The sequence below is a fragment of the Rhipicephalus sanguineus genome, chromosome 9 (genome assembly GCF_013339695.2).
Source record: "Rhipicephalus sanguineus isolate Rsan-2018 chromosome 9, BIME_Rsan_1.4, whole genome shotgun sequence".
NCBI lineage: Eukaryota > Metazoa > Arthropoda > Arachnida > Ixodida > Ixodidae > Rhipicephalus > Rhipicephalus sanguineus.
In genome coordinates this window covers 134,369,828-134,382,797 of record NC_051184.2, presented here as the reverse complement: position 1 = coordinate 134,382,797, position 12,970 = coordinate 134,369,828, and the positions used below count along the sequence as shown (strand labels likewise).

At 44.3% G+C, this 12,970-nt stretch overlaps 1 protein-coding gene across 1 annotated transcript in view; it reads right to left on the bottom strand.

Moving 5' to 3' along the window:
* Positions 1–1,109: 1,109 nt before the first annotated feature.
* Positions 1,110–12,970, bottom strand: part of LOC125759984 (protein O-mannosyl-transferase TMTC4-like) — a 63,018-nt gene continuing 51,157 nt past the window's right edge. The window contains exons 2-5 of the mRNA XM_049419525.1: positions 10,352–10,529; positions 9,906–9,979; positions 4,336–4,513; positions 1,110–1,115 (exon numbers count right to left, since the gene is read on the bottom strand). Of these exons, the coding sequence (XP_049275482.1) occupies positions 1,110–1,115; positions 4,336–4,513; positions 9,906–9,979; positions 10,352–10,529 (436 nt within the window). The remainder of the gene's footprint in view (positions 1,116–4,335; positions 4,514–9,905; positions 9,980–10,351; positions 10,530–12,970) is intronic.

Here is a 12,970-nt window from a genome sequence, read left to right as displayed (position 1 = left end):
AAAAACTCTCACGTACAGTGTGAGGACAGGACTTTTTTAAAGCCGAATTGAGACAAGACGTGGCCAATCCATTCTTTACAATTTTTGAATGAGCAGAGCGATAGCGTAACAATGGTTTTGCGGAACGGGGGGAATAAGACCAGCATACATGATCCCTCTGGAACTGTAATGAAAGATCTAAGAATTGCAAGACATTGTCTCTTGGGATTTCAGAGGTAACGCACAGACCTTTGCCCCTTTGCTTAAACATACTTAGGACCTGGATCATGGACGCCATAAAATTGACGCGATCGACAAACACCAAGTAGTCATCGACATATCTAAAAACATGTCGTGCAACACCTTCGAAATCTTGTTCAAGGGCACGGTCCACTTTTCCAAGACATATATTACTTAATACTGGGGCTACCCTTGACCCGATACAGATGCCCGATTAAATTTAGAGCGCCTGTATTCCGGTGTTAAATCTGCTAAAGGTCTTGAGCTGCAGATTTTTTTCACTGCAAAGACCCATAAGGCTGAAGTCCTATTCCGGGCTATTGTTACCGAGCGGAACTTATGGCAACACGTTGTGTCGGGTTTTTTACAGAAGCATTTAGAAGCGTTGCATGTGGTTGATCCTTTCCTTGTTCGCAACTCAGAAGAGGTGGTGACACTGTTGGCTGAGCGCAACCCTTCAAGTTGTAAGGCGTTTAGCGTAGACGTGCAAGACTTGTTTTATTCTTTGCCACATGGTTACCTCATGAGCTGTGTGAAAGAAACTATCGGCGACGATAATGATGAAATTATGTTTAGGAATAATGTTGGTATTCCAGTGGAAAGCTTCTTAGAGCTACTTTGGTTTTACCTATGCTCTACAGTTGTTTCATTCGGGCAGAGTCTGTTTGTACAGAAATCGGGCATCTGTATCGGGTCAAGGGTAGCCCCAGTATTAAGTAATATATGTCTTGGAAAAGTGGACCGTGCCCTTGAACAAGATTTGGAGGGTGTTGCACGACATGTTTTTAGATATGTCGATGACTACTTGGTGTTTGTCGATCGCGTCAATGTTATGGCGTCCATGATCCAGGTCTTAAGTATGTTTAAGCAAAGGGGCAAAGGTCTGTGCTTTACCTCTGAAATCCCAAGAGACAATGTCTTGCAATTCTTAGATCTTTCATTACAGTTCCAGAGGGATCATGTATGCTGGTCTTATTCCCCCCGTTCCGCAAAACCATTGTTAAACTATCGCTCTGCTCATTCAAAAATTGTAAAGAATGGATTGACCACGTCTTGTCTCAATTCGGCTTTAAAAAAGTCCTGTCCTCACATTGTACGTGAGAGTTTTTTACGGCAGGTTGACAGATTGGAAGCGGCTGGTTTCCCACGCCTGGTCCTAGCTTCCACATCACAGCGATTGCTTCATCGCTTGAAAAAAGAAAAAGAAGAGGGTCTAGATCCAGTGGCTCTGCCCTCGGATAGGGGAGAAAAAAATTCGTTGTTATCCCTTATCTGCACTCGGTATCCCACCGTTTGAAGAAGATTGGTGGTCATTATGACATTAATGTTGTTTTTCGCGCCGGCAAGAAGCTAGGGAGCGTTTGTGCGAGAGTTGAAAAAAGAGCGCAGAAGAGGCAGGCCGCTGACAGCACTGAAGGTTGCACTATGAAGCACTCTAAGCGTTTCACTGAATGCGCGAGCGGAGTGGTGTACGCCATTCCTTTGTCATGTGGTGGTGCGTACATTGGGCAGACGGGTCGTTGTCTCAACGTTCGTCTAAGGGAGCACGCTAGCTCTCTGAAAGGCACACCATCTACGCATCTTTCCCTCCATTGCCGGCAGTGCGGATGCGCAGCCGAGCTAAACAAAACCACCGTGATGATGAGGCACAGGGACCAGCGCACGCGTGAAATAGCTGAAGCGTTTGAAATTATAAAAGCAAGAGACAGATGCGTGAGCCAGCCTTCAATCGCTCTCACGGAAGCTGAGATTACCTATCTACAGCATACGTGAGTACATGCCTGGTGGGGGATAAGATTTTCTGTTTGGTTTTTGTGGTTTTTTTGTTTTCTGTTTTTTTGTTTTCTGTTTTTTTTTTGTTTTTTTTTTTGCTTATATATGACACGTGTCTTCCATTAAAATTTCAGTTGTTAGACAGCGCTTGTGTCGTGCACTTCCTTGTCTTTTCGTGTTCCTTTTTTGCGCTGAACATGGCGAGTACGTTCCAACTAGCCCAATTTGCCACCTTACTTGAAAAAGAGTGTTGCGTTTACCTGGCAGTAAATAAAGAACTTGTGCTTTCTTTTGAGAGTTGAAGTATACTTTTTCTGAAAAAAAAAATATTTGTTTTGTCACTTTTTCTGAGTTTGGACATACATGGGTTAATGACCAGCGGTTATCTTGCCTACGCGCTGCATGCACTGGCCATGTCCATTTCTTCTTCTTTGTTTCGACTAAGATATCCTCCCAACTTTTTGTGTACCCTACTTTCCAGCTCGAGCAAGTTTCATGGTCTCTGCGATGCTTTTATTAAATGCATTGACATGGCAAGCATTTTAACCAGCCCCACAACCCACCCTTATGCATAATAGTATGTGGTGAGAACAAAAATAGTCAATTGGCAGGCACGACAATACTGCCCCGACTAGAGATGCAAACTATCTCTAAGCAGGGCATCGCATAAAATGCATAAAGCTGGGCATACATGTAGAGTGGAATCAAAACAGAAGCATCTCTATAAGAAGTAGAAGTAGCCAGTAAGTTTAACATATATTTTATTGGTTACATTCGTTTTTAGAATATTAGCCATCAATGTGCAGGCGCACATTGCAAGGTTCAGCTCGACAAGACTCTTCTTCCCAGCGTCGTCCACGAATCCGGGTCGCACTTACCAGAGCTATTGGAATTGGTTCACGTAGGAGCAAAAGAAGACAAGAGCTATTGAAGCGATATCCTTATGTCAGAGAGTCCACATCTGCCGTTGCATAGTGCAGTAAGTTCGGGTTCCCATTTCATTTTTTCAACACTGAAGTGTGTGTGTGTGTGTGTGTGTGTGTGTGTGTGTGTGTGTGTGTGTGTGTGTGTGTGTGTGTGTGTGTGTGTGTGTGTGTGTGTGTGTGTGTGTGTGTGTGTGTGTGTCCAAATACAGTGATGGGCACTTTCTCATGGCGCATAACACGGATGTAAGCACATAAGTCTATACGCACAATGCAGGTACAGGCAAACGTGGGCGGTCGCTTTTTAAAGAAGCATCGTTTTGCTTATCAGTAGCAGCATTTTGTTGGATGTGTCACTTTTAAAACTGGTAACACCTTTCCAGTTTCCAAGTGTCAAGAAAGAAAGCCTAACGGTTTTCAGCATTAGCTATGCAAACATGCATACCAAATAGACTTCGAATGAGCGTTGAGAAGTTGAAGCATCACTACAATCTGCAGGCGTCCGGCCTTCTACAGCTGGAAGTTCCATATAATCGTTTTTTATCTCAGTGTGCGCTTTTTAATGTTTCATTTAACGCCGGTAAATGAAAAGCGATGGTGCACTTACCAGTGCCGCGAGGGCGACAAGTTCGCGGTCCGTCATGCAACGGTAGACAACGTCTCGTATGCAGTGGCTGCAGATTGGCCTGAAAGTTACATACACTTATCGTTTCGGGTGGTATTCGAAGCTTTGTTTATAAATGACATATGTATATGTTTTGCACTTTTCTAATGAAATAGTCAATGATGCTCGAATACTGCGATTCAACTACAACATTTCATATCGCCAATTACGATATTCTTCCGAGAAAGTAGTATGGGTTGCACTGTTTTGCCCGGGAATATAGCTACCACGATAGCAAAACGGCACTGAAAACATTATTTTAGTGTTTCATAAGGGGAAATCAAACAGCCGTCAGTCACGACAAGGTAAAAACGCCGTTCTCACCCTTTCTCACCTTGTTCTCGCCTTGAGAACGTCGTTCAAAGCGCTTCTTGATTCAGTTTAATATCCAGCGCAGTCCAGCACACTACAGCATTCTGATGGACTGTTCTGTTATGTTGTATTTTAACTGGCTTGCCGTGGAGAGGTTGATGTTGAGGTTGAGGCTTTCTGAACTTTACTAGCCGAGAGCTTGGAAAGATTAACTGAAGGCAAGAGTTCGTTATGGAGCTCCAAAGAAATTCTGCAGAATAGCGTGAAACCTCGAAAACTGTAATTAAGCGTGCATGTTTGGCGCGTTGGATTTCCGTCAACAGGTTGTCACCACGTGGTATCTTCTCCATGCTGACAGAATGCAATCAGGGGAACTTTTGTTTTAATAACGAGAAGCAGAGCAAGAACGTACCATCTTTGGCGGTGAGCTTTATGACATTTTGCCTGTAGCTGTGGGCGCGTAGAGTCAAATAATAGTGTGCGTATCCTGAGGGTGGCGCACAGCGGCAGCACTGTGATGCCTTGCTCCTTGGAGAGGAGTGCACATACGGACAGTAGAGCGCAGGCTGCGAGCCACTTTGACCTTCCGTGACCTCTTTGGTAATCGCTGGAAAGTTGGCAGCTGTTCCGGTGGAAAAAAAAAAGAATTAGAGCCCACATCGCTGAACTGCCTTGAAATCTGCTCTGTCACATCTGTTGGCAACAAAAACACAAGTATTTCATAACGTTGCTTCAAAAGCACCCAGTCTACGCACAGATTGTGACGAGAAGTTCATGGGACAACGAAACTATCTTGCACGTGGTTTCTTTCACCACATCGGTACATTTGCAACAAACCAGAAATATGCCATTTATGACCAGGATAGCAGGGTAAAAGCTTTAATATCTGCAGCTTGACTAGTCCCGCCAACCATATGGCATAAAAGCAGCAACGTGTGATTCAAAAAGTTTTAGTAATGCAAAACATGAAATGACAATGCAAGATCCAGAAGCATGAAAATCACTAAAAATATCATATTTAAACAAGAAAATAAAGCACTCAATTACAATATTTAATAGTTAAATATTGAGACATAACACGTAAACTGTCATCTGTTGGCTCGAACTTGTTTAGTATAGTGGGTAGGCAATACTGTAGTAGCTGCGACACATAGTTCGAGCGGACGTGGAGTGTACAAGTGAACATTGTGTCTTGCTGAAGGTGCAGAGGGATTCAGAGTTTAGTTTCGTAAAGCACGTTATATCAGAGGTTTATTCTACATGCTCAAACGGCTAATGATAACCTTATTTCTATATAGAAGCTAACATACAACGCTGCATCAACATCGGTACTAATGTACTGATATTGCTCACAGCCACGTTTTTTTCACGAAGAAAATGGGACGCTCCGCTGTATTTGCAGTTTGGCTTATTGTGAGCGCCAAGGTTCATTCGGTGCCAAGCATAAGGCAAACACACTTAAGCGACGCACGAGAAACGCAAAACGTAGCCTACGCAACTCCGTCTCTCCATCTCTCTATGTTCACAAAAAGCAGAAAGAGGAAACAGCGTACTGACATTGTCATTTCAATACACTCATAAGTCAAACTCAAAGGAAGGGCGGAGTCTGCTCTTTTGAATGCGAAAGCTTCTTTCCTGAATGGAGGCATCCATTAGGGCCCTCTACTCGCACAAGGTACGGCTCCTAACAAGCTCTGCGTTTTCCCTGCGGAGTTTCCTCCAATCAGGGTCATTTCACGTAAAAAAAACCACGTGCTAATGCGCGAAACTGCAACATCTGCCCCTGCAGCTAATTAAGAAATTGCTGAGACAGCACGCGCTGGGCTGTTTTGATATTTGCGGGGGTGGCCTTTTCTCAAAGAAATGTGTGCGTGCATCGGCAACATTGTTGCCGGGTAATTGTGCTTAGAACATTCAGCGCCACTGTAATATCATGCCTAGTGGAAGGCAGTGCTAAAGGTATGGAGCACGCTGTGATCGAAAACGCATCAGTCAGGCAGCAGCTGAAGACGGACCTTTGAAAGGGTTTTGATGTAAAGTTGATGTAAACGCTATCGGTTTTCATCTCTTTCTTTTCCCTTTCTTGTCGATAAAAAGCTGAAAATAAACACACTAATGAGGCTGGTACCGTTTATTGATTCTATTCCATAGTCCATACATCCCGAGCTGAAGGCTATCAGCCATGCGTACACTCATCTCTCAATCAGTAGGCAATTGCAAATGCTCGGCTGACTGTCCGAAATGATGCAGCTTAATCACTAGACTGCTTGCTGATGCAAGATCAGCAATTAATCTCTTCATTCTCATACGTGCTTTACGCATGGCGTTGCTGAAGCTGAATAAGACTTCGTATGAACATTTCACTAGGGACCTAGGCCTAAGTTTGCATTTCATGGAATGAACATAATAATGAAAAATCTGGTAATAGATACTATGTGCGAAATACGAATAAATCCCACCATATCCACGATGTGAATGATGTTAGAGGAGCTTGCTCGGAGATGATCGGGTAAACAGTGAATGCTCCGTACAATTCCGCTACTGTCATATAAAGACGTGACACGTTGTTATAGTAGTGATTGTGGTCAGGTTGTTCTCGAAGCACAAGCGGTCGCAGACCTTGCAGCTGTGGCCGAACGTGTGGCCGAGGAAATCGCGCACGTCAGCGCCACCAACTTCAGGTAGCGACCGCTTTCAGCGCTTGGCCGCTGCATCCCGCGCCCGTACCTTTTCGAGGTTCTCTTGCCGCCGCTTCCGCGCTGCTTCGGCTTCGCGGGCTTGTATCTCGGTGTACGCACGACGCTGAGGTCTCTTTTCGGCCTCGCGAGCGCCCACTGCAGGGTGTTGGCGGCGAGCCATCCGCTCCGCCGCCTTGTCTTCTTCGTTCATGTTACTAGTATCGAAGCGCACTGACTGACGACTTTCAAAGGAGAGAGGAAGCGCGCGGTTGTGGCCCTAGAGCGGTCTCCTATCAAACTAGAGCACGCGCCGGTGAGGACCGAGAGCCACATGCTACAATTGGCTATGCTATATGTGGTTTTGCTTGCGTTAATATTACCATCAATTCGCTCGAAGAACGAGAGGAAGAAGACTTCTCTTTCGCGCGACTGTGCACTGAGATGTTTATATTTTACCTGTGTTCAGCAATGAGAACTAGCGGCTACGGCGATGGACAAGCCCTGAGCATAAGGAGCAAGCTCCTAAAAAGTATCAGGGAAAGGAATGAAACGAAGAAAGGCGAAGTCCCATGCAAGCACACACCGCTTGGTGACGGGTATGATTCCGCAACAAAAAAAGACACGGACGGCACGGAAGAAGACAGACACAGTGGGTTGCGCTCGGTGTGTTTTCTTATTTGTCATTCGTGTTTTTTTCCCAATCATACTCAAGTAAGGGATTATCATCAACTTGGCCAGAATGTTTCTTTCATACGGAGCGAGTTACCCGTCAACATTAGTTTTATAGATTTGCTCCAGTAGCAACACACTGCCATTTACGCAAATGTTCGAAATTCCGGGGACGCTCGCTGACGCAAGTTGTCAAATTCAACCACGCTGAGTATGCTTAGTCTGGTTGAATTTGAGATCTCAAAATTATTCCTGACAATTACATGTGAAGTAACAACACGTTGTTTCAGTACGGTCATGTCTTGTAAGCGGCTGTTTTGGTATGCAGTATTTAAAGACAAAAAATTGCATAAACGACTTCAACAACTTGATACTGCGTCTTCGCTTTCTATTTAAAATGCCAGGCAAGCCTGCTGGACCCCGACGCCATAGTTCATCAGGACTCCTCTAAACAAGTGGGGTGTCGTGACTCAATTAGGGAAATATATAAAGCGATCAACAAAAAGGCATGTTAAGCGGGATATGCGAGGGAGAAACATTTCGGACCTATACGCGTACTGATGAAGTAGTTACGTCGTTTAAAGAGTCAGTATATTTAGTATAGTTCCTAAGCAACGTTCTAGATGATTTGTTCCGGGCTCCCCACAACCCAGCTTTGTTCCTCGAATTTTAAATCATATTGGTAATTTTTTATGGTGTAGAAGAGAAACTTGAGCAATACATCCTAGGCAACCACATATGAGGTCAAGCCACTTGCACTGTAGGCCTTAACGTGCCGTTGCTCGCTCGCTAATTTCTTCGTCTAAACAGGCACCTCGCGCCACAAGACGCTTCGAACGGGCCATGAAAAATGTTCCGTTCGCACAAAGATCTGTGCAATCATAAAATAGTGAGTTTTTTTACGGAACTATATTTTCTCCTGTAGAAAGTAATTTTCAGTCAGTTAAGATTAGAAGAAGCAACGGTGTACATTGAAGATATTTATCACGGAATCCTATTGTAAATCAATGAAGGAGAATACTGCGTTACCCCAAACAGTACCAAAAAGTGGCATAACTGTCAGTGATGTACGGTCAGATAGGAGAATCGTGCGCAGCTTGCCTTACAAAGAATCGTAAAAAAATTGGGCAGTCTTTTTTTTACCAGTTGCAAAGACAGTTGATAGCGCCCAGGTAAAAAACACATTGCCTTTTCTTTATTCCTACAACAGCTGCGAGGAAGAGACCCGGAAATTTGGTCGAAGGTAAGTCAGTCTTTGATTGTCAATTGAAGTTCAGCCTTGGAAATTGCGTTTTTATAGCGACAATACACGCGACGGCCATTGCGCAACTCAAGTCTCGCCTGAGAGGCAATTTAATAGAGTTTTCGAAATTTTATACCGGAAACTTAGAAGATGAAAAGTCCAGGCTATTCAGTGTAGCAAATTAAAACCTTAGAAACTCGTCATAGAAAAACATGGTGTGACGGCTTCTGCAGAAAGACGTCTCAACTGCGCATTTCATTTACTACCATCACCAAATAAGTCGTCTGGTGGTAACGACTGTTCTAAGGAAAATGCGTTCGAGATCTCCGCAAGTAAGAATATAAAAAAATTTTTACGAGAGCCTAAAATGCTCTAAAACTAGCGAGATTATTTAGATAACTTTGTCAGAAGAAATTTTGAATGGATAACTGTGCTGCCTATTTTATAATGAATTCGGGAGAAACACAGTCTTGTCTTAAGCTGATCAACGGACCAGCTTTGATCACCGTCTACATTTTTTCAAGACCTTTTTGGTACGTTATTCTCCCTCATGTTTGCTGCAAAACGTTTTGAGAATGTTCCTACTCACGTTTAGGTTAACTACTGTGGATTTTTTATTACAGCTTACGTTGTGTGACAACGTGCAGGATCATTGTTTGACTTCGTGCAAGTTGCTGCGCAAATTAGGTGTGAGAGCAACGGAAATGCGTTTGTTGCGAAAACAATATTTCATGTAACTCAATAAAATCAAGCCTGCTCGAACGAAACCATTGCAATATAGATGAAGCTATCGAAAATGGACATTTTGCGTTTTCTTTGTATGAGCGGTGCTAACGCTCACCACACATCGGAGCAAGGAAACTTCTAAACAATAGTTTAGATTGATAATAAAGTTTTCGTCGCCCAACATCTTCAAGCCAGGCTCACCGCTATGGACAGTGTCATAAGGAGGCAACGAAATCGCTGTCAGAATCGCTGGACAATTCACTCATCGTTCTTTACGCGTACCCGCTGGAACAGACAACAGAGCTGCTGCTATTACGTCAGGAGTTTCTCTCCCCACGTGACTTAGACGTACGTCAGATTGTGCTGGCACGTCACTGTGAAACCCTCTGGATATGGAGACCTAAAGCGTTTTTTAATGTAGTGGTATTAAAAATATATTCAATGCGTTCCGAGGCACCACGGTATCTTGATTGAGAACGACATTACAAAAATTTCTGAAATTCCTGTCAGTACTCCTTTAACTTCCCTATCATTCTCGATTCCTGGAAAACAGAGACTTTCTAAAAGTCTGTGTCATTTAATGCAACACACACACATGATATGATGACACAGTCTAACATCGCAGTATTGAGTGCGTCACGGGCAGTACTATCATTTCTACGAGTGCACGACCACTCGTCGCTAATATGTTGCCTTACCGGTGGTAGCAGAGGAAAGACAGCAGAAAGAAGAGGCAGCACAGCACTTCGGCACGACCCACTATACTCGACACCTGCGGCACAGAGACAGATGTAAAGAAGAAGGATGTGTATATCATATCCCATTGTCAAAATATTCATTGTATGCACATTACATCATACAGGACAAAATTACACCACACGAATATGGAAATCGAAAGTGCAGAGTTACATAACTCGAGGGGCCGCAACGTTCATATGTGGACAGAATATCAGCGAAACTTTATCCGCGTTTCTGGTGTAGACGATAACAAAACAGGCAGAAGACAATAAGACAAAGAAAGCGGTTATTCTATAACATAGCACAACTGGCGTGAGAACTAACGTAAAAACTTGAAATATGCGATATTGGGAACGAAACAAGACAGGCGTAAAATTATCCGGCTCTTGACAAAACGAACACTCACGGCTTCGGTGTGCGCTGGATGAGCAGCGAACAGCATTGCGGCCAGGCACGCATGGAGTGCAGTTATCCTCATCACACGGCGTGCGACGACAGCCACCAAAACTGAGCAAGCGCAGTGTAGGGCAACGTTGACCAGGTGGTAGCCACGCACCTGCAGCCCATTGGCATAGTAGTTGGCCCTGTGAGAGAAGAGGCGAAGAGGCACATAAGAAAATTGTTCGAACGTAGCGTGTCACAGTTACATGTTTAACCAGTTGTCTGGAATAGATCAACACATCCAATTTAGAGATGCTGCCACTGCTGACATAAGGAGAACTTGGTGGTAATCTGAGGCAGTGACTACTCCTCTTCTCCTGCGTAATAGTGGCCGTCGCAAAGTAGTGGCACAAGCACAAAACTACACAAATATGCATACGGATTAACGCTCACACACTTAATTAGACCAAGTTCTTAACACAAACAAGTGTGCACGCCACAGAAAAATTCATAAAACACTAGTATTGACACAAACGAAATGTCCACACCTTACATAATTGTTCCCCAAGGCGTTGTCACAGCAGATTCTTCGGTGCTTACAAATTCTCGTAAGTGCCACACTCTAACCGCAACAGTTGCGCTTTACTTCTGCCAATGCGGCTTTACAACGCAAGGCGTGGGCCATCTCAGAGATAGCTATACTTTAGATGTGTTTGTGACGTTGATGAAGATACGTTTCTCGACAGAACGCTACCCAATGAACATTAATCTCACTTCACAGATGTTATTGCGAAACCGTGAAGGAACCACACCCTTTCATTCCTAATTTTCTTTAAAAAATCATTTTGTGAAGACCGCTAAGAAACATCAGGACTTATAGGGTCATTATTGAACCACGAGAGTATGGTTAATGTTGCGCACGCACGTTGTATAACACCGGTTTGATGGCAATATGGTACTCTCCCTGCTGTTCAACGATCTTCGCTAAATGCATAACGCCTCACGCTGTGAACTTAGTGACTTCCTCTGTCCTCAATTGTTTCTCTTTGTCCTTTTTCCGTCACTCATTTGTTGCCGACCTGTCGAACTTTTGCGTGCCGACGGCTTCTCGACGTATCGGAAGCTCAAAACACCACTTGCAATGTGCAGTTGGTGCCGTTATTGCTTGCAATGGTGCCACTTGTTATTAGCAACTTCTTTCTCCGCACTCTGCCGCTTTTGTTGCAGACAGCACCACTTCTCTAGCAGGCTTTCTTCAACCTTACGTCGCCGACATCACTGCTTGCCTCTTCGACTGCTTGTCTGTTCGGGCATTTACTATTTACCAGGCCATTCATCATTCGACGGAAAACGTACTTGACTGAAAGCTTTGAAGAGTCTGTAATTACGCAAATTACTTCTAGATATGAATCTTTCTTCCTACTCACTTAATAAATGCTAGTCGTACACCTTTTCAAAGGCAGTCGCTACCTTTGCCTTCTCTCTGCAATGTTTCCATCTCCCACAGAACCACTATCCCAAAAACAGCTCAATATATGGTTTAACCCTCTGCAGGCATACTCGATGCTACTTGTACACAGGAAGACGTACACAGATGCTAGTAGCGCTAAGAGGCAACGCGTAATAACATCTTGTTATGAAAACTATTACAGAGGGCGTTTATTGACGTTGTCGCTGACCACTGCACCGCTAGCGAAGCAGGAGATTGCTGTCCAGCGAACGGCCGCAGCGAATAGGTGAAAAGCCATCGTCGGAAGCCATGCTATGCACGATACTTTCAGCACGTGCGGGGAATGGCCGTGAGGTTGTAATCACACGTGCGGCGTCATCATAACAAATTACGCGCCTCGTGTACGCACCTTCATCGACCGTTGGAGGAACACAGTAGCGCAGTGGCGCACGCCGTGTTACCTGCCGGATTACGAGCACACAGCGCCTATATATAGAGGGTGCCCCAGCTGTCGTTGGCCGCGGTGTAGGTGGTTCTATTCTCTGTAGTATATTTTTCCCAATCAACCAAGTCGCTTATGCACAAACAATGTTGGAGAGAGTGGAAAGATGATAGAACATCGTGATGGGCTTAATGAGCGTACACTGTAGAAGCTTTCCTCGCACATAGCAAGGAAAAGCTGCTACAACCTAGTTGAAACAAGCTCTGCAGGTTAGACCTTATAGATTAGTAAGAAAGAAAAACAGCAGGTCAGGCACGAACGCGCGAAGCTTCCCGTGTTCCCATATTCCCAATAGGAGAAAGGCTCTTAACTTTTGTATGCAGTATACTCTGTGCAGAGTTAGTCCGTCACATAGAAAGCGCTGTCTGATTAGTTTATGTAGGTATTCATTAGGAGAAGTGTAACACATCCAATTTGAACAAAACGTGAAATTCAGCGAGATGACGCATAGCTTTTGGAGACATTAAAGAACATTAGATCTTGTGAATGTCTGGTTTTGCGCTATAATGTTCCCAAAATACATTCAGCGCTCTCTGCCTCGGTGGTACAGTGGTTACGGTGCTCAGCTGCCGACCCGAAGGTCACAAGTTCGGTTCCGCCAGCTGCAGTCGGTCTTCGATGGAGGCGGAATGCTAGAGGGCGTTTGTGGTGTCCTGACTTCTTTCTTGTGTCCGTGTTTGCACGCCCTGTCT